The sequence below is a fragment of the Hemiscyllium ocellatum genome, chromosome 4 (assembly GCF_020745735.1).
Source record: "Hemiscyllium ocellatum isolate sHemOce1 chromosome 4, sHemOce1.pat.X.cur, whole genome shotgun sequence".
Taxonomy (NCBI): Eukaryota; Metazoa; Chordata; class Chondrichthyes; order Orectolobiformes; family Hemiscylliidae; genus Hemiscyllium; species Hemiscyllium ocellatum.
This window is the reverse complement of record NC_083404.1, coordinates 143,455,248-143,474,316: the sequence shown is the minus strand read 5'-3', so window position 1 is coordinate 143,474,316 and position 19,069 is coordinate 143,455,248. Positions and strand designations below refer to the sequence as shown.

Here is a 19,069-nt window from a genome sequence, read left to right as displayed (position 1 = left end):
CCGTGAACTTCGAGCTTTGTGACTGTTGACTGATTACTGCCTTCCCAGACATTAGCTGTACTTATTTCCCAACCAGCTTTCAGACCAGCCTCAGTCCATGGGATTGACTTTGTGCTGGGGCTAATCTCCCCTCAATCTTTGACCTCAACCATCCCTAAACGTAAACTTATTGATCTGAACAAAACCTCTCTCTCTGTGATACGCATACAGCAATGAACTGATCAGGACCTGGCTCATCCAAATACTTGATCAAGGATGTGAGGTTTCCTACCGCAGCTCCCCTCCCACACAGTACATCTCAGATTTCCCTACCCTCTGGGGGATAAACCTTTCCCTCAATTTCCCTCTGAACCCCCTGCCTTTCGCTTTAAGGTTATACTCCCCTCCCCCTTTTGTTATTGATCCTTTGACTCTGCTTTCTATCCACCCTCATCATCTTATACACGTCCCCCACCCTCAGCCCTCTCTGCAAATCCAGCGTCCCTCCATCACGGAGATGCTCCAACCTGAGCAGCATCCTGGTGAATCTCCTCAGCATCCCCTCCAATGCAACCACATCCTTCATTTAGTGTGGTAACCAGAGCTGCACACAGTACTCCAGCTGTGGCCTCAACAAAGTCCTGGACAGCTTCAACGTAACCTCCCTGCTCTTTGTTAGAGACAAGTGTCCTGTACGCCATCTTAACCACCTTAATTACTCTGTCCTGCGACCTTCAGGGACCTGTTGACAAACTTCCCAAGATCCGTCTGTTCCAGTGAGCTTCCTTGTGTTCTGAACATTCATTGAGTGCTCCCTTGTCTTGTTCCTTCTTCCAGACTGCATCCCCTCACATTTATCCGGGTTCAGTTCCGTCGGTCAGTGAGCTGCCCACCTGACCAATCTGTTCATCTCCTCCTCGAAACTGAGACTTACTTCTTGGCCAAACCTTGAGTTATCCACAATCACATTCCTGACTCCTCCCACATTCCCATCAACATTGTTCCACAATCACATTCCTGACTCCTCCCACATTCCCATCAACATTGTTCCACAATCACATTCCTGACTCCTCCCACATTCCCATCAACATTGTTTCTCTAAACGATGAACAGTGAGGGACCCCGCACGGATCCCTCTGGTTTGTCCCTGGACACTGGCCTCCAGCACCACCCTCTATCCATCCTCTGCCTGCCCTCTGAGACCCTGAGCAAATCCAGGGAGCAGTCTAATCTCCGAGAGAAACACTCGCTGTGCTTCCTGGGATGAACTTCCTGCTGCTTGGACAACAAGCCAGCTCTCAGTGTTTCTTTGTCTGAGTCGCCCTGAATTTTGAGTTTTGATGTTTCTCTTTGTGTTTCAATAGAACTTTTCATCTGTGTTTTGCTTCTGTTGTAGGTGTTTGGAATGAGGGGTACATTGAGACTCCAACTGGCCTGTTTCTGGGCAGTAATGATTTGGAGTGATGTTAGTTTCCAACATCCCCAGGACACAGAGCGGTACCAATACACAGCGTCAGTCTTTGCTCAGCTCCATCCCACCGAGATGAAGGCAGTAAGAAACTTCCTGCTGTCCCAGAAACACCTCAACCTTTCAACTGCCAAAAGTCAGACACTCAAGAAAAATTATATCTTCCTCATTCAACTGCAAACGCCCAAGAAGCACCAGGTTCTCAGTTTCCTGAGGGGAACTGACTGTGTCCCCCGGCGGAATGCCAAGGTGGTCATCTTTTTTGGTGCTGAGCCTGCGCCCAATGTGACTGAGTTCATTGTTGGCCCATTACCAAGACCCACCTATTACCACGCTGTGCCGCTGAGTGGGAACCGGCCAATAAAGTATGCTTCACGCCCAATAACGATCCTGGAGTATACCCTCATTCAGGAGAAACTGGTGGAGGTAACCAAACCTGCGACCCTCCTCCTGAAGACATCCAGTGGGTTCTGGTGGAGTAACTGCAGTGACCACTGCCTGACCTTCACCGATGTTGCCCCCAGGGGTCAGAGGTCAGGAGATAGGAAGACGTGGTTCATTCTGCAGCGAGCCGTGGAAGGCTTTTTCATTCACCCAATCGGCTTTGAGATTCTATTGAACCACGAGTCTCTGAATCCCCAGGATTGGCTGGTGGAGAAGGTTTGGTTTCATGGGCAGTACTTTGACAGTGTGGACCAGCTGGTGTGGAGTTATAACCTGGGCAATGTGCACATTTCCCCACTGCCGGAATATCAGAGCGAGGGCCTTTATTCCAGCTACACACCCAGAGAGCACTTCCAGGGCCGCACTGAGATTCCCGGGCCCAGACTGTACCAGCCACAAGGGCAGAGGTACACGGTGCGAGGGAACACAGTCCTCTATTCTGGCTGGAGTTTTGCTTTCAGGAGCCAGGCCACCACTGGGCTCCAACTTTTCAATGTTCAGTTTAATGACGAGCCAATCGCGTATGAGATCAGCGTCCAGGAAGCCATTGCATTTTACTCTGGCCAGAGTCCAGCGGGAATGCAGACCAAGTACATTGACACTGCCTGGGGTATGGGAACCATGAACTATGAGCTGGCAAAAGGAATTGACTGCCCAGAGATTGCCACCTACAGAGATGTTCACCACTTTGTGGACACAGATCAGCCAATCCGCTACAAGAACGCTTTGTGTATATTTGAATATCCCACTGGCGTACCGTTGAGGAGACATTTCGACAGTAATTTCAAAGGAAGCTTCAATTTCTATGGGGCTCTCGAGGGCCAAGTTTTGGTGATCAGAACCACCTCCACTGTCTATAATTATGACTATCTCTGGGACTTCATCTTCTACCAGAACGGGGTGATCGAGGTCAAAGTTCACGCCACCGGTTATATCCACTCCACCTTCTTCACACCCGACGGAGTAAACTATGGGACTAAAGTCCATGGCTACGTCTTGGGTAATCTCCACACACACCTCATCCACTACAAAGTGGATCTGGATGTGGCAGGTAGGTGGGTGATCAACAAGGGACAACTCAGCGACACAGGACAGAGCGAGAGGGGACAGAGCGACACAGGACAGAGCGAGAGGGGACAGAGCGAGAGGGGACAGAGCGAGAGGGGACAGAGCGACACAGGACAGAGCGAGAGGGGACAGAGCGAGAGGGGACAGAGCGAGAGGGGACAGAGCGACACAGGACAGAGCGAGAGGGGACAGAGCGAGAGGGGACAGAGCGAGAGGGGACAGAGCGAGGGAGGACAGAGCGAGAGGGGACAGAGCGAGAGGGGACAGAGCGAGAGGGGACAGAGCGACACAGGACAGAGCGAGAGGGGACAGAGCGAGAGGGGACAGAGCGAGAGGGGACAGAGCGAGGGAGGACAGAGCGAGAGGGGACAGAGCGAGAGGGGACAGAGCGAGAGGGGACAGAGCGACACAGGACAGAGCGAGAGGGGACAGAGCGAGAGGGGACAGAGCGAGAGGGGACAGAGCGACACAGGACAGAGCGAGAGGGGACAGAGCGAGAGGGGACAGAGCGAGAGGGGACAGAGCGAGGGAGGACAGAGCGAGAGGGGACAGAGCGAGGGAGGACAGAGCGAGAGGGGACAGAGCGAGAGGGGACAGAGCGACACAGGACAGAGCGAGAGGGGACAGAGCGAGGGAGGACAGAGCGAGGGAGGACAGAGCGAGGGAGGACAGAGCGAGGGAGGACAGAGCGAGAGAGGACAGAGCGAGAGAGGACAGAGCGAGGGAGGACAGAGCGAGAGAGGACAGAGCGAGGGAGGACAGAGCGAGGGAGGACAGAGCGAGGGAGGACAGAGCGAGGGAGGACAGAGCGAGGGAGGACAGAGCGACACGGTGGCTCAGTGGTTAGCACTGCTGCCTCACAGCACTGGGGTCCTGGTTTACTCTTTGGAGGGCCGGTGTGGACTAGTCGGGCTGAAGGGCCTGTTTCCACACTGTAGTGAATCTAATCATTCGAGTGATACAGGAGTGATGCTGTAAGATCAGCAACGTAGCACCTCCAAAAGTAGCTGCTGATCTTCACAGCAATATTCCATCTTTAAACTTCTCAGCCTTCACCCTCCTGTCTCATCTCCCCTCTCCTCTGTCCACGAACAGTAACATCAGTAAAAATCCTGAATGATTGCCTTCCAGATTCTGTCAAAGATGGAGTGAAATATTAGACACTGATTATTATTAACGCAGCTGATGGTTGTCTCAAAAATCTAAGGCCTGAGAATCCCTCTGCACTTGCTGAATCCAATAATATCCCCCAATGATGCACATGGCTAAAGAACATACAATCAGGGGATCATGGACTCCCTACGGTGTAGAGAGGCCATTCAGTCTGCAACAACCTTCCCCAACAGCATCCAACCTCTCCCCTTAACCCCATATTAACCACTAGTTAACCGGCCTACCCCGAACCCTGCGGCCAATCCACCTAACCCGCACCGCTTCAGACCGTGGGAGGGATCTCCTCAAAGGCACCTTTGGCCCTCTGAAGAATTCCTCCTGTGGAGTATTTTTACTGATTTGCTTTGCCCAGTCTGGAAGCAGGTTGCAGTGGCCTGTATTTACAGCTGAATCTGTGTTCCTCCCATTTGCTTTCCAATGCCTTTCCCAGTATAAATACTATCTTGGCTTGTTCTCATGCTGTCTCAGTGGCTTGCCAACTTTAAGCACCATCAATTTATCCCAGGTCAATGTTTCCTAATCAGTTTTAAATCTTTCTAGTTCCCTCCTCTGTCACCATGGTAACACTTTCACCTTTTGTAAAGGGAGATGTGAAGTTCCTTTAACCCCTCAGTAATGCTGCTGCCTCCCTGTGTCAATCCCATTTAGGTCTCTGATCAACCCTACTCCTCCCGTAACCACTTCCTGTCTATACACCTCACACCTTCTCACAATAACAGCTCACGCTGCATGGACCTTCCTAATAACTGGCTGTACCTTTGTGTTTGCACTCAGTGATTTATCAGCACGGGCTCCGCTGTCACTCTGTACAGTTACACGTTCCACCCTCTCCATTTCAGAAATACCTTCCATTTGTGCCTCTTATCAAAGTAGATAACTTCACATTTTCCACATTCTATTCCATCAGCCATCGACCATAACATAGAGAAACAGAGTGAGGCCATTCAGCCCATTCTCCTGCTTTCTTCACACTATTACAGGATCTCTCTCTGTCTTAAAGACATTCTGTGACTTGGCCCCCACAGCCCTCTGCACCAATCAGTTCCATAGATTCCCCACCCTCTGGCTCAGCTTTAATGGATCGTCCCTTCACCCTGGGGCTATGTCCCTGGGTCCTAGTCTCCCTTACAAGTAGGAACATCTTCTCCATGCCCATTCTGTCCTGGCCTCTAAGTTTCAATCAGATCCCCTTCGTCCTCCTAACCTCCATCGAGTGCGACATATTAGGGTGAGTGTACTGTGACAGTGCGGTATATTAGAGATGGGTGTACTGTGGCAGTGCGGTATATTAGGGTGAGTGTACTGTGACAGTGCGGTATATTAGGGTGGGTGTACTGTGACAGTGCGGTATATTAGAGATGGGTGTACTGTGGCAGTGCGGTATATTAGGGTGAGTGTACTGTGACAGTGCGGTATATTAGGGTGGGTGTACTGTTAAAGTGCGGTATATTAGGGTGGGTGTACTGTGGCAGTGCGGTATATTAGGGTGAGTGTACTGTGACAGTGCGGTATATTAGGGTGAGTGTACTGTTAAAGTGCGGTATATTAGGGTGGGTGTACTGTGGCAGTGCGGTATATTAGGGTGCTGTCATGAAAACTCCAACAAGTTCATCAAGTACAATTTCCCATTCACAAAGCCATGCTGTCTATCCCCAGCCAGACCATGATTAAACAGGTATGGATATATCCCATCATTTTTAATAGATTCTAATAGCTCCCCTCCTGGTCCTGATGTGGAGATGCTGCTGTTGGGCTGGGGTGGACAAAGTTAAAAATCACACAGCACCAGGTTATAGTCCAACAGGTTTATTTGGAAGCACTAACTTTTGGAGTGTGGCTCCTTCATCAGGTGGTTGTAGAGAATAAGATTGTAAGACTCAGAATTTATAACAAAAGTTTACAGGGTGGTGGAACTGAAATAACATATTGAAAAGACCTGGATTGTTTATTAAGTCTCTCATCTTTTAGAATGAACATGTTGGTTTCAATTCTTTCATATAATAAATCCCAGCGCTTTCTTCAAGTTACATTCTCAAGTGAACGTTAACAATAGGTGCCCTGTTGGCCCAGATACTGCATTGAAGGTGTGAGTGCCCTGTGTGAGGCTGTCTGTGTTCCAATGTTCAGGCTGATTCTAATCTCAAAGTGTGTGTGTGTGTGTGTGTGTGTGTGTGTGTGTGTGTGTGTGTGTGTGTAGTTGAGGCCCTCCCTATGGGTTCTGAACTTAGCTATCAGCCTCTGCTCGGCCACTTTCCTCTGCTGCCTGTCCCGAAGTCCACCTTGGAGGATGGTCACCCGAAGGTCTGAGGCTGAATGTCCTGGACCACTGAAGTATTTCCCAACTGGGAGGGAGCCCTCCTGTCTGTTGATTGTTGTGCGGTGCCCATTCATCCGTTGTTGTAGCCTTTGCTCGGTTTCCCCAATGTACCATGCCTCCGGGCATCCTTGTCTGCAGCGTATGAGATAGACAACGTTGGCTGAGTCACATGACTAACTGCCCCCTACATGGTGGGGGGGTGTCCCCACGTGTAATGCTGGTTTCCGTGTCCACACTCTGACACGTCTTACAGCGCCTACCGTGACAGGGTTGTATGGAGTTGTCCTGAGAGCCGGGCAGTTTGCTACGAACAATGATCTGTTTGAGGTTTGGTGGTTGTTTCAGGGGAAAAGTGAAGGCGTGGGGAAGGTCACCTCCTCCTGGTGTAAGGCTCTCAGGTCTGGAGTTCCCTATTGTCTCTCTTGCTCCTTTATTAAATAGTGGGTAACATTTCCTACCTTCCACTCCACAGGAATCATTCCAGACTATGGGGAAGTTTAGGAGATTATCACCAATGCACTGACTCAGTCTATAGCCGTCTCTTCCAGCCATCCTGGGGTGTGGATCATCAGCTCCTGGGGATTGACCCCCTTACAGCCCCATTCGTCTCTCCAGTACAACTTCCTCCCTGATCCTAATTCTCATTCTCTATGGGAAATGTTCATCCTGGAGTTCAGTCACCAGTGGTGTGCTGCAAGGATCTGTTTTGGGGCCACTGCTGTTTGTCATTTTTATAAATGATCTGGATGTGGGTGTAGAAGGATGGGTTAGTAAATTTGCAGATAACACTAAGGTAGGCAGAGCTGTGGATAGTGCTGAAGGATGTTGCGGGTTACAGAGGGACATAGATAAGCTGCAGAGCTGGACTGAGAGGTGGCAAATGGAGTGTAATGTGGAAAAGTGTGAGGTGATTCACTTCGGAAGAAATAACAGGAATGCAGAGTACTGGGCTAATGGTAAAATTCTTGGCAGTGCAGATGAACAGAGAGATCACGGTGTCCAGGTGCATAAATCCCTGAAAGTTGCCACCCAGGTTGATAGGGTTGTTAAGAAGGAATATGGTGTGTTGGTGTTTATTGGTCAGGGGATTGAGTTTCAGAGCCACGAGGTCAAGCTGCAGCTGTACAGGGCACTGGTACGGCTGCACCTGGAGTATTGTACAATTCTGGGCATCGTATTATAGGAAGGATGTGGAAGCTTTGGAAAGGGTGCAGAGGAGATTTACCAGGATGTTGCCTGGTGTGGAGGGGAGGGCTTACGAGGAAAGGCTGACGGACTTGAGGCTGTTTTCATTAGAGAGAAGATTGAGAGGTGACTTAATCAATACTTATCAGAAGATCAGAGGGTTAGATAGGGTGGACAGCCTTTCTCCTCAGATGGTGATGGCTAACATGAGGGGACACAGCTTTAAATTGAGGGGTGATAGATATAGGCAGATGTCAGAGGTAGTCTCTTTACTCAGAGAGTAGTCAGGGCATGGAGCGCACTGCCTGTAACAGGAGTAGACTCACCAACTTTAAGGGCATTTAAATGGGCATTGGATAGACATAGGGATGAGAATGGAATAGTGTAGGTTCGATGAGCATCAGATTAATTTTGCAGGTCGGCACAACATCGAGGGCCGAAGGGCCTGAGTACTGTGCTGTAATGTTCTATGTTCTATAGTCCTATTTGATGTCTTCACCAGGTTGACACCTCATTTTTAGTTTGCCTGGTGCTGCTCTTGGCATGCCCTTCTGCACTCTCCATTGAACCAGGGTTGATCCCCTGACTTGATGGTAGTGGGTGAATGGGGGAATATGCTGGGCCATGAGGTTACAGGTTGTGCTGGAGTCCAGTTCTGCTGCTGTTGATGGTCCACAGTGCATCATGGACACCCAGTGTCGAGCTGCTAGATCGGTTCAAAGTCTGTCCCATTGAGCACAGTGATAGTGCCTCACAACACGTTGGAGGGTATTCTCAATGTGAAGGTGAAACTTTGTCTCCACAAGGACAGTGAGGTGGTCACTCTCTTTCCTCCAGCCTGGGAACATCTGTTATAGTTGCTCTTCCCTTCATGTTATTTTATGTTTTCCATTTAGCTCAGTTGGCTGGATTGTTGGTTTCCAGAGTAGTGTGATGCCAACACCATGGGTTCAATTCCCATCACCAATTTGAGGTTACCATGAAGGACTCTCCTTTGCCTGGGGTCTGGTGGCCCTCAGGTTAAATCACCACCAGTCACTTCTCTGTCCACTGAGAGAGCAGCCCCTATGGTCTGGTAAGATGATGGCGACACAACATTTCCCATCAGTTGATCGATTGGGGAAGTTAGTTTCAATATTGTGTGTCATTGCTGTAAATGTTTATTATAGTGGAGCAGCTCTTTGTAATCACCATGATCTTGTTGTTGTAGGAACAGAGAACAGTTTTGAAACCCTTGGGTTGAAGTTGGAGAACATCAGTAACCCATGGGTTCCAGGAGATTTCATTGTGCAGTCGAGATTGGAGAGAGTGCTGAGGGAGCGAGAGCGAGCTGCAGCATTTCCCTTCCAGAAAGTTCTGCCCAGGTACATGCTGTTCACCAATCCCAACCAGCAGAACAACTGGCAGAACCAACGAGCCTATCGCATCCAACTCAACTCTCAAGCAGATCACCCACTGCTACCTCGCAACTGGAAGGAGGAGAAAGCAATCACCTGGGGCAGGTCAGAGCAACAGCCAATCCCCTGTCAGCTAATCTCTGCTCTTTAACCAATCACCAATCAGAAGCAATCCCTGATCAACCAATCCCAGTCATTGATCAAAGGAGACTCCAGCAGCAGGAAAGGAACCGGTGACCTTGAGCAGGGCATGAGAACCACAGGAGGGCCTGGGGGGGGGAGCGGGGTGTAGGAGGGCCTGGGGGGGGGAGCGGGGTTCGGGAGGGAGGTGGATGGGGGAGCAGGATTCGGGAGGGAGGTGGAGGGGGAGCGGGGTGAGGGAGGGAAGTGGAGGGGGGAGCGGGGTTCAGGAGGGAGGTGGAGGGGGGAGCGGGGTTCGGGAGGGAGGTGGAGGGGGGAGCGGGGTTCGGGAGGGAGGTGGAGGGGGGAGCGGGGTTCGGGAGGGAGGTGGAGGGGGAGCGGGGTGAGGGAGGGAGGGAGGTGGAGGGGGGCGCGGGGTTCGGGAGGGAAGTGGAGGGGGAGCGGGGTTCGGGAGGGGGGTGGAGGGGGAGCGGGGTTCGGGAGGGGGGTGGAGGGGGAGCGGGGTTCGGGAGGGGGGTGGAGGGGGAGCGGGGTTCGGGAGGGGGGTGGAGGGGGAGCGGGGTTCGGGAGGGAGGTGGAGGGAGAGCGGGGTGAGGGAGGGAGGTGGAGGGGGAGCGGGGTGAGGGAGGGAGGTGGAGGGGGGAGCGGGGTGAGGGAGGGAGGTGGAGGGGGGAGCGGGGTTCGGGAGGGAAGTGGAGGGGGAGCGGGGTTCGGGAGGGGGGTGGAGGGGGAGCGGGGTGAGGGAGGGAGGTGGAGGGGGAGCGGGGTCTGGGAGGGAGGTGGAGGGGGGAGCGGGGTTCGGGAGGGAGGTGGAGGGGGGAGCGGGGTTCAGGAGGGAGGTGGAGTGGGAGCGGGGTTTATGAGGGAGGTGGAGGGGGAGCGGGGTGAGGGAGGGAGGTGGAGGGGGAGCGAGGTTTATGAGGGAGGTGGAGGGGGAGCGGGGTCTGGGAGGGAGGTGGAGGGGGGAGCGGGGTGAGGGAGGGACGTGGAGGGGGGAGCGGGGTTCGGGAGGGAGGTGGAGGGGGGAGCGGGGTTTATGAGGGAGGTGGAGGGGGGATCGGGGTGAGGGAGGGAGGTGGAGGGGGAGCGGGGTTTATGAGGGAGGTGGAGGGGGAGCGGGGTCTGGGAGGGAGGTGGAGGGGGGAGGGGGGAGCGGGGTTCGGGAGGGACGTGGAGGGGGAGCGGGGTTCGGGAGGGACGTGGAGGGGGGAGCGGGGTTCGGGAGGGAGGTGGAGTGGGAGCGGGGTTTATGAGGGAGGTGGAGGGGGGAGCGGGGTGAGGGAGGGAGGTGGAGGGGGAGCGGGGTTTATGAGGGAGGTGGAGGGGGAGCGGGGTCTGGGAGGGAGGTGGAGGGGGGAGCGGGGTGAGGGAGGGACGTGGAGGGGGGAGCGGGGTTCGGGAGGGAGGTGGAGTGGGAGCGGGGTTTATGAGGGAGGTGGAGGGGGGAGCGGGGTGAGGGAGGGAGGTGGAGGGGGAGCGGGGTTTATGAGGGAGGTGGAGGGGGAGCGGGGTCTGGGAGGGAGGTGGAGGGGGAGCGGGGTGAGGGAGGGAGGTGGAGGGGGGAGCGGGGTCTGGGAGGGAGGTGGAGGGGGGAGCGGGGTTTATGAGGGAGGTGGGGGGTGGGGGTGGGACTGAAGCAAACTGATATCCGTTGGGACATTGATGAAATTGATGTTGAGAAATTGGCCGCAGTTGCTCAGGGATGTGGTGAGCAGGGTCGGTCGGGGGGGTGAGGGGGGAGCCAGTGGATGTGGTTTATTTGGGCTTTCAGGTGGCTTTTGACAACATACCACACTGAGTCACAGAGATGTACAGCACGGAAACAGAGCCTTCGGTAAGAGATTAATGTGTAAAATGGAAGTCCATGGGATTGGGGGGAGTGTGTTCAGATGACAATGAACTGTTTGACAGACAGGAAACAGGAAGTAGGAATAAACAGGTCTTTTTCTGATTGGAAGACAGTGACTAGTGGGGTCCCACAGGGATCAGTGTGACGACCCCAGCTACTAAGAATATATATTAATGATCTAGATGAGGGAGCTAAATGTAATATCTCCAAATTTGAGGATGATAGAAAGCTGGGTGGTAGGGTGAGCTGTGAATAAGCTGCAGAGAACACGCAGGGTGGTGTGGACAGGCTGAGGGGGTGGGCAATGCATGGCACTTGCAACACAATGTTAATAATTGGGAGATGTTGTATTTTAGTAGGAAAATCAGGAAGGCAGATTATTCCCTGACTGAGTGTAAATGGAGAGGAGGTAGTGTTCAATGAGAGAGCGCTGTGTCCCTGTGAGCCAGTGACTGCAGCAGTGTGGAAGGCTTCACAGTGAGAGGATTTGGGTAGAGGGGCATTGGGGTCTTGTTGCTATTGTACAGGGCCTTGGGGAGGCCACACTGCAAGGAGGGAGTCACTAATCAACTTGATTGCTGGGATAGGATTAGTTTAGACTGGCGTATGGTCAGTGCAGACACAGTGGGCTGAAGGACTGCTCCTCTGCTCTCCAGTTCTGTGTTTCACGCTCTCTGGGAGGAGACAGGAAGTTCCGCAGACGCTGCAGATCAGAGACAAGAGTGTGATCAGGCAGCATCCGAGGAGCAGGACAATTGACGTTTCAGGCAAAAGCCCTTCATCAGGAATGAGGCAGGGAGCCTGCAGGGTGGAGAGATAAATGAGAGGAGGGTGGGGTTGGGGAGAAAGTAGCATAGAGTACAATAGGTGAATGGGGGTGGGGATGGAAGCAATAGGTCAGAGAAGAGGGTGGAGGGGATAGGTGGAAAGGAAGATAAGCAGGTAGGACAGGTCATGGGGACAGTGCTGAGCTGGAAGGTTGGAACTGGGGTGAGGTGGGGGAAGGGGAAATGAGGGAACTGTTGAAGTCCACATTGATGCCCTGGGGTTGAAGTGTTCCAAGGCGGAAGATGAGGCGTTCTTCCTCCAGGCGTCTGGTGGTGAGGGAGCGGCGGTGAAGGAGGCCCAGGACCTCCATGTCCCCGGCAGAGTGGGAGGGGGAGTTGAAATGTTGTGCCATGGGGCGGTGTGGTTGATTGGTGCGGGTGTCCCGGAGATGTTCCCTAAAATGTTCCACAAAGTTGACGTCCTGTTGGAGACCAGACCAGGTGCAATGGATTGGGTAGATAACGTGTGTGGAAGTGCAGGTAAATTTCTGTTGGATGTGGAAGGGATCCTTTGGGGCCTCAGATAGAGGTGAGGGGAGACCATATGAGATCAGTGTGGATTTCACCACTATCCTCATTTTCCCTCCCCCACCTTATCCCAGTCAACACTGCCCTCTTGACCTGTCCATCTTCCTTCCTACCTATCTGCTCCTCCCTCCCCTCCAACCTATCACCTTCTTCCCCACCTCCATTCACCTATCGCACTCTCAGCTACCTTCCCCCCAGCACCACCCCCCTCCCATTTATCTCTCAGCACCCCCCACAAGCTCCACCTGCTCCTCGGATGCTGTCTGACCTGCTGTGCTTTTCCAGCACCACACTCTATGGGCAATCTGACTCTGAGGAGAGACTGAGTCAGTTGGGATTGCATTGGCTGAGGGTTAGAAGAATTGGGCAGCTTAAATGCAGGAGGATGTTCTCAATGGCGGGCTGAGGTGAAGGGGGAGGGGTGGTAAAGAAGGTCGAGAACCAGGGGTCACAGTTTAATGAGAAGGAACCTTTTACAACTGAGGTTTGGAGAGACATTTCCTCACCCAGGGAGTGGGGAGCCAAAACATGGAGTTTTAATGAAGGAGGTTGGTGTAGCTAAAGAGATCAGGAGAGATGGGGGAAGGGTGGGATTAGGGATCCGCGGTGGATGATCAGCATGGCAGAGCAGCTAGAGGGGCTGAATGGCCTCCTTCTGCCCCCAGTTCCTCTGTTCCTATGGAAGGTGCTGTCAGAGGAGCTTTGGTGAATTTCTGAAGTACATCGTGTAGATAGAGACTGGACAGAGAAGGGAGATCTCGAGGGGACATGATGGACATGGATATGTTTATAAGGGGCATAGACAGGTCCGACAGGATGAAACGTTTGCCTTTGATTGAGGGGTTCAATGACCAGGGCTGGGGGGAGTGGGGTGGGGAGGGGAAGGGGGCAGTAGGTTCAGCGAGGAAGACCCCAGGGGGTGGGGCTCCCGCTGCCTGGGAGGGTGGGATGGGTAGACACCCTCATCATATTGAAGGAGGATTTCGATGTGCCCTCGCGATCCCCGGGCTGTGGGCCCCGGGCTGGGGACCCTGGGCTGGGGGCTGTGGGCCCCGGGCTGTGGGCCCCGGGCTGGGGACCCTGGGCCCCGGGCTGTGGGCCCCGGGCTGGGGACCCTGGGCTGTGGGCTGTGGGCCCTGGGCTGTGGGCCCTGGGCTGTGGGCCCCGGGCTGTGGGCCCCGGGCTGGGAAATGGGGTTCAGTCAGGTTTGTGTTTGTGAGCCAATGGGCTGTCACAGGCCTCTGTGATTGTATCTATTTGTTTTTCTAAGTGCTTGGAGTAGATTCTCATTAATGTTGTGTGAGACCTTCAGAAGTAAACACAAGTTCTGGGTGTAGGTTTGCTCGGTCAGCTCAGTAAACCTCAACCTGAGCTACAAATCTTCTCCAAACTCAGTAAACACAAGTCTCTCTGAAGATGGACCACCGCTCGAAAAACCAATCCAGGAAATGTGCTGAGATTTCCGCAGAATGATGCCTGGGTTTCTGTTGCTAGGTACCAGTTGGCTGTGACTCGCTTCCGAGACAGGGAGGAGACCAGCAGCAGTATTTATCTTCAGAATGACCCATGGGATCCAACAGTCACCTTCGAGAACTTCATCCACAACAATGAGAACATCACCTCTCAGGTACATGAGGATCACAGCCAATTAGAGCCGGGCTAGGATAGTGAGGATCACAGCCAATCAGAGCCGGGCTAGGATAGTGAGGATCACAGCCAATCAGGGCCGAACTGGGATAGTCTGTGCATCACAGCCAATCAGAGCCAGGTGAGAGTAGTGAGGATCACAGCCAATCAGAACCAGGCTGGGATAGTCTGTGGATCATAGCCAATCAGAGCCAGACTAGGCTAGTGAGGATCATAGCCAATCAGAACCGGGCTAGGGTAGTGAGGATCACAGCCAATTAGAGCCAGGCTGGGATAGTCTATGGATCATAGCCAATCAGAGCCAGGCTAGGCTAGTGAGGATCACAGCCAATCAGAGCCGGGCTGGGACAGGGCTCTGCTGGCAGTGACCAATCCTGGGAGAGAGTTTCCTCGGGGTGGGGGGTGGTTGGTTTCCGAGCACTGAGCTGTTGAGAACAGTCTCTTTCTCCCTGTTGTAGGACCTGGTTGCCTGGGTAACTGTTGGCTTCCTACACATTCCCCATTCGGAGGATATACCCAACACCAGTACGCCTGGCAACGCCGCCGGATTCTTCTTGCGTCCATTCAACTTCTTCCAGGAGGACCCCTCCGTGGGCTCACGGAGCACGGTGATTGTACGGCCCGATGGTCAGGCCAAGGTGAAGATTCAGAGATGGACATTGAGCTCCCCTGATGTTTGCCTGTCAGAAAGGCCCTTCACCTATAACGGCAGCTACTTACTTGACTAACCTGGAATGGTCATCTGTAAAACCCAGACAAGGCTTTACACCATGATGCTAACCCACTGGGGCCAAATGGCCTCCTTTCTAATCTGAAACTTTCTATGGCTCTGTGTTCAGTCTAATTCCTGAATAGTTTCTTATTAACACAATCAAAGCCCTTCAGGAATCTCCCCAGCACCTCCTCACATCCAAACAGAACCATCTCTATTTCTCCCTCTCCTTCCCCATCCTAGCGACTGTTCTGCCCCACTCCCTCCCCTTCCCCATCCTAGCGACTGTTCTGCCCCACTCCCTCCCCTTCCCCATCCTAGCGACTGTTCTGCCCCACTCCCTCCCCTTTCGGAGTTTAACATGGAGCCACTTTCACTCCCTCAGCTGAGTGATCGCCCTGCCTTGGGTCAGCTCCTGCTCTGATTATGAAGTACCCCAGCGCCACGTGCTGACAGAGGGCATAGACAGAGCTATCACAACAGGGTGCTCTACATCTATCAACACCAGGAGAAAGTGAGGACTGCAGATGCAGGACATCAGAGCTGAAAATGTGTTGTTGGAAAAGCGCAGCAGGTCAGGCAGCATCCAAGGAGCAGGAGAATCGCGTTTCGGACACAAGCCCTTCTTCAGGAAGGGCCCTTCATTCCTGAACAAGGGCTCATGCCTGAAACATTGATTCTCCTGCTCCTTGGATGCTGCCTGACCTGCTGCGCTTTTCCAACAACACATTTTCAGCTCTATCAACACAAGCCCAAGTTCTTCATTTGCCACGGCCACTCTCACTGTTCCTGACCCCACGCTGTCAGTGCTGCGTCTCAGTATTTGCCTCATCACAGAGTCTGATTCTACAGTTCCAAACCCAGCTCCTATTGATCCCCAAACTCCCACGCACACACACACACACACACACACACACGCACACGTCTCCCCTCAGGAACTCACTGCCAAGTGACCTCGGATATGACAAACATCGACAATGTGCCATGTTCTCCTCATAACGGAGTGCAGCATCAGGGAAGGCCTGAAAGACACAACTCCTGTTTCTGCTCCGAAAGGAAGCCAAGATGGGGAGGAGCTGGGGTGGGGCTGGGGTAGACAGAAATTAAAAATCACACAACCCCAGGTTATACACCTGTCAGACTGTACCCTGGGGGTGGACTGTACCCTGGGGTTAGACTGTTCCCTGCAGTTGGACTGTCACCTGGTGTTAGACTGTAACGTAGGTGTTGTGTGATTTGAACCTTGCTCTTGAAGGGACAGAATGTCTGATTCCATTAAAGGGACTGCTCCCCCACCCCCCGCACCCTCCGCACCCCCACCCACCTCGCGCTGTAAAATTATCAGAGTGCTCCATTTCCTGCTGTTTAATTCTCGAATTACAGAATCACTCTAATATGTTTACAATCCCTGGTTATACCACTGACTGACTGACTGTTTTGTTACACTGAGGAAGGATGATTTTGTTGAATTATGAATAAATCTCCGAAGTGTGCCCACATTACTCTGTGTGTCACCCAGCAGCTTCCAGTCTGACCCTGTCACAATAACCTGCTCGCTGACTCACAGGTTTGAGTCTGGACATGGGGAGATGGTTGTGGTCAGTCATCTCAGCTCCAGGACATCTCTGCAGGAGTCCCTCAGGGGAGTGTCCCAGGTCCAACCATCCTCAGCTGCTCCATCACTGACCTTCCCTCCATCAGAAGGTCAGACGTGGGGATGGTCACCGATGACTGCACAACATTCAGCACCATTCGTGACTCCTGATACTGAAACAGTCCACGTTTAAATGCAACGAGATGTGGACAATATCCCGGCTTGGGAGGTGTGTTTTCTGAACAAACAAAAGACAAGAGAAGGAAGCTGTCCATTGGCCCCTCAAACTTTTCCATTTGAGATGATCGTAACTGATTTATCGTCCAGTCCCTGATTGGTCAAAGATTAAGTTGTGAATCTACCAACTATCAAAAGCTGTAGCCGTTAGGGAAGAGGGTAAGGGTCTGAAACATTCAGAATTGGTAAAGTTAAAGAGAATGGTTAATTTTATTTTGGTAAGCTTTAATTGTAGATGTTTAAACAGCCTTCAGTAGACAAATGATTAAGGTGAGAGGTCGTGTAGTCAGGGGTTAAGGATCAGAACAGATTACTCACTAACTTCCAGCCAGAGAGTGGACAGTGGGAACCCGGGGGGGGGGGGCAGAATGTGGGAAAAGATATCAAACACAAATCAACCCTCAGAGAACTTGGATTCCAGAATTTTAACAAAAATGTAAGAAATAGGAACGAGAGGTGGCCATTCGGTCCCTCAAGCCTGCTTTGCCATTCAATAGGATCTTGGTGGATCCAGCGTTTCTCACATCCACATTCCTGCCCATCCTCAGTAACCCGAGATTCCCCGACTGATCCAGAATCTATCGATCTCAGCCTTAAATACCCACAAGGACACTTCCCCCACAGCTCTCTGGGGCAAGGAGTTCCAAAATCTCTGACAGGTCAGAGAGAGGAGGTTCCTTCTTGTCTCAATCTTAAACTCACATCCCTTTATTCTGAGACTATGCCCCCTGCTCCTGGCCAGTCCCACGAGGGGGAAATATTCTCTCAGCATTGACCGTCAGGCCCCTTCAGAATCCTGTCTGTTTAAATGAGACCGTCTCTCATTCTTCTCAACTGCAGTGAGTAGAGTCCAACCAGTTTAATCTTTGCTCAGGACAGTCCCTCCGTCCCAGGGATCATCCGAATGAACCTTCTCTGACCTGCTTCCAATGAAATGGTGTCTCCTTAAATAACGAGAGTAAACCTGCTCTCTGTCCCCCCGGTGTGCTCTCCTGAGCCCCAAGCTCAAAGGGGCTGAATTACTTTATGATATTCCCATGACTAGTGCACGCCAATTAAATTAGCCAATGATTCCTTTCTGTTTTTGTGAGTTTAATTTGCGTACACACAAGTGTAGGAATAGATACATTTAATTGCAAACTGCCCTTCAATTAATCAATCAAAGGGATGCAGGTTTGGGTGGAAATGTAGGGTTAACGCAGTGGGAGATGGGGGATGGGGGATGGGGGATGGGGGATGGGGGAAGGGGAGGAGTCTGGGAGGAATGTTGTTTGGAGGGTCAGTGTGGACTCAATCGGGGTAACGGGTCTGTAGGGATTTTTGATTCCATATTTAATGGCTTTCAGATCTTGAACATATTCAGTAAGCAACTTTATTGAATAGATATTCTTATGAGAATTAAAGGGATCATGTCTGTCCATCTGTCCATTAAATCCTTGTGGAAGCCAGAACACTGACCAAAGTAGCAGAGACAACAATGTCTGAACTAGGAGCAGGAGGAGGCCATTCGGCCCCGAGAGCTTGCTCTGCTGTTTAATACAATCAGGGCTGAGCCCATCTCCACCTCAACTCCATTTTGCTGTCCACCAATAAAAATCGCTCTGTTTCCTCCTTAAATTTTCTCGAGGGCAGGTCTGAAGACCTCCTCTGGGTCTGCTCCTGGGCCTGGCCAAACTGGCCATAAACAGGTCCAGGCAGCGGGCCGTGGAGGGGGTCGTTAGGGCCGACTGCCTGCCCCTCTTCCGCGGCTACGTTAGGGCCCGGGTGTCCTTGGAGAAGGAGCACGCGGTGTCCACCAACACCCTGGAGTTGTTCAGGGAGAGGTGGGCGCCGCAGGGAGTGGAGTGCATCATTTCCCCCTCCAACTCTATTTTGATTTAGTCCCTGCCCTCCCCTTCACTGTTTTGATCACACAGCATTGCCCTTTGATGTGAAGGGCACTGCTCGTCACAGGCCACTCGGGTGTTTTCCTACTTTTCCTGGTGGTGGAAATTGAATAAAGATTTGTACACCTTGTCTCTCACTGTGTCTCACACCTGCACACACACACCATGGGTGCTGGGGATAAAAATAAAAAAAAAATAAAAAAAAAATAAACAGGAGTGTCGCAGCATCACCCTTTAAAGAAAAAAAAAATAAACAGGGAAAAAAAAATTAAATTTTCTCAATGTTCCAGCTTACACTACACTCTGGGTGTTTGAATTTTGATCCATTCACAAAACCCACCCTCAACTATTTGGAAATTTCTTCTGAATTTAAACCTTCTGCAAATTCAGTGAGACTGCTGTCTCTCCCGGTACCCGTGTCATTAACATCGATTGGAATTAGTTAGGGCCTCACGATTTACAGAAAGCAGAGAGTCAGGATGAATGGGTCTGTCTCTGGGTGTAAGTTGACTCATTCTCTCTCCAGATGAACAGCTTACCCCGATCTCTGTGTGAAATCACTCCCCAGAGGCTGGTATCCTGTCACCAAGTCCCTCGGTTATTTACACAGGGTGACC

The 19,069-nt window shown here is 52.2% G+C and overlaps 1 protein-coding gene across 1 annotated transcript in view; it reads left to right on the top strand.

Moving 5' to 3' along the window:
* The window catches only part of aoc1 (amine oxidase copper containing 1), a 38,580-nt gene extending 23,829 nt beyond the window's left edge, over positions 1-14,751 (top strand). Inside the window, exons 2-5 of the mRNA XM_060824076.1 lie at positions 1,376-2,942; positions 8,845-9,136; positions 13,871-14,003; positions 14,482-14,751. Coding sequence (XP_060680059.1) covers positions 1,376-2,942; positions 8,845-9,136; positions 13,871-14,003; positions 14,482-14,751 — 2,262 coding nt within the window. The remainder of the gene's footprint in view (positions 1-1,375; positions 2,943-8,844; positions 9,137-13,870; positions 14,004-14,481) is intronic.
* The last annotated feature ends 4,318 nt before the right edge of the window (positions 14,752-19,069 follow it).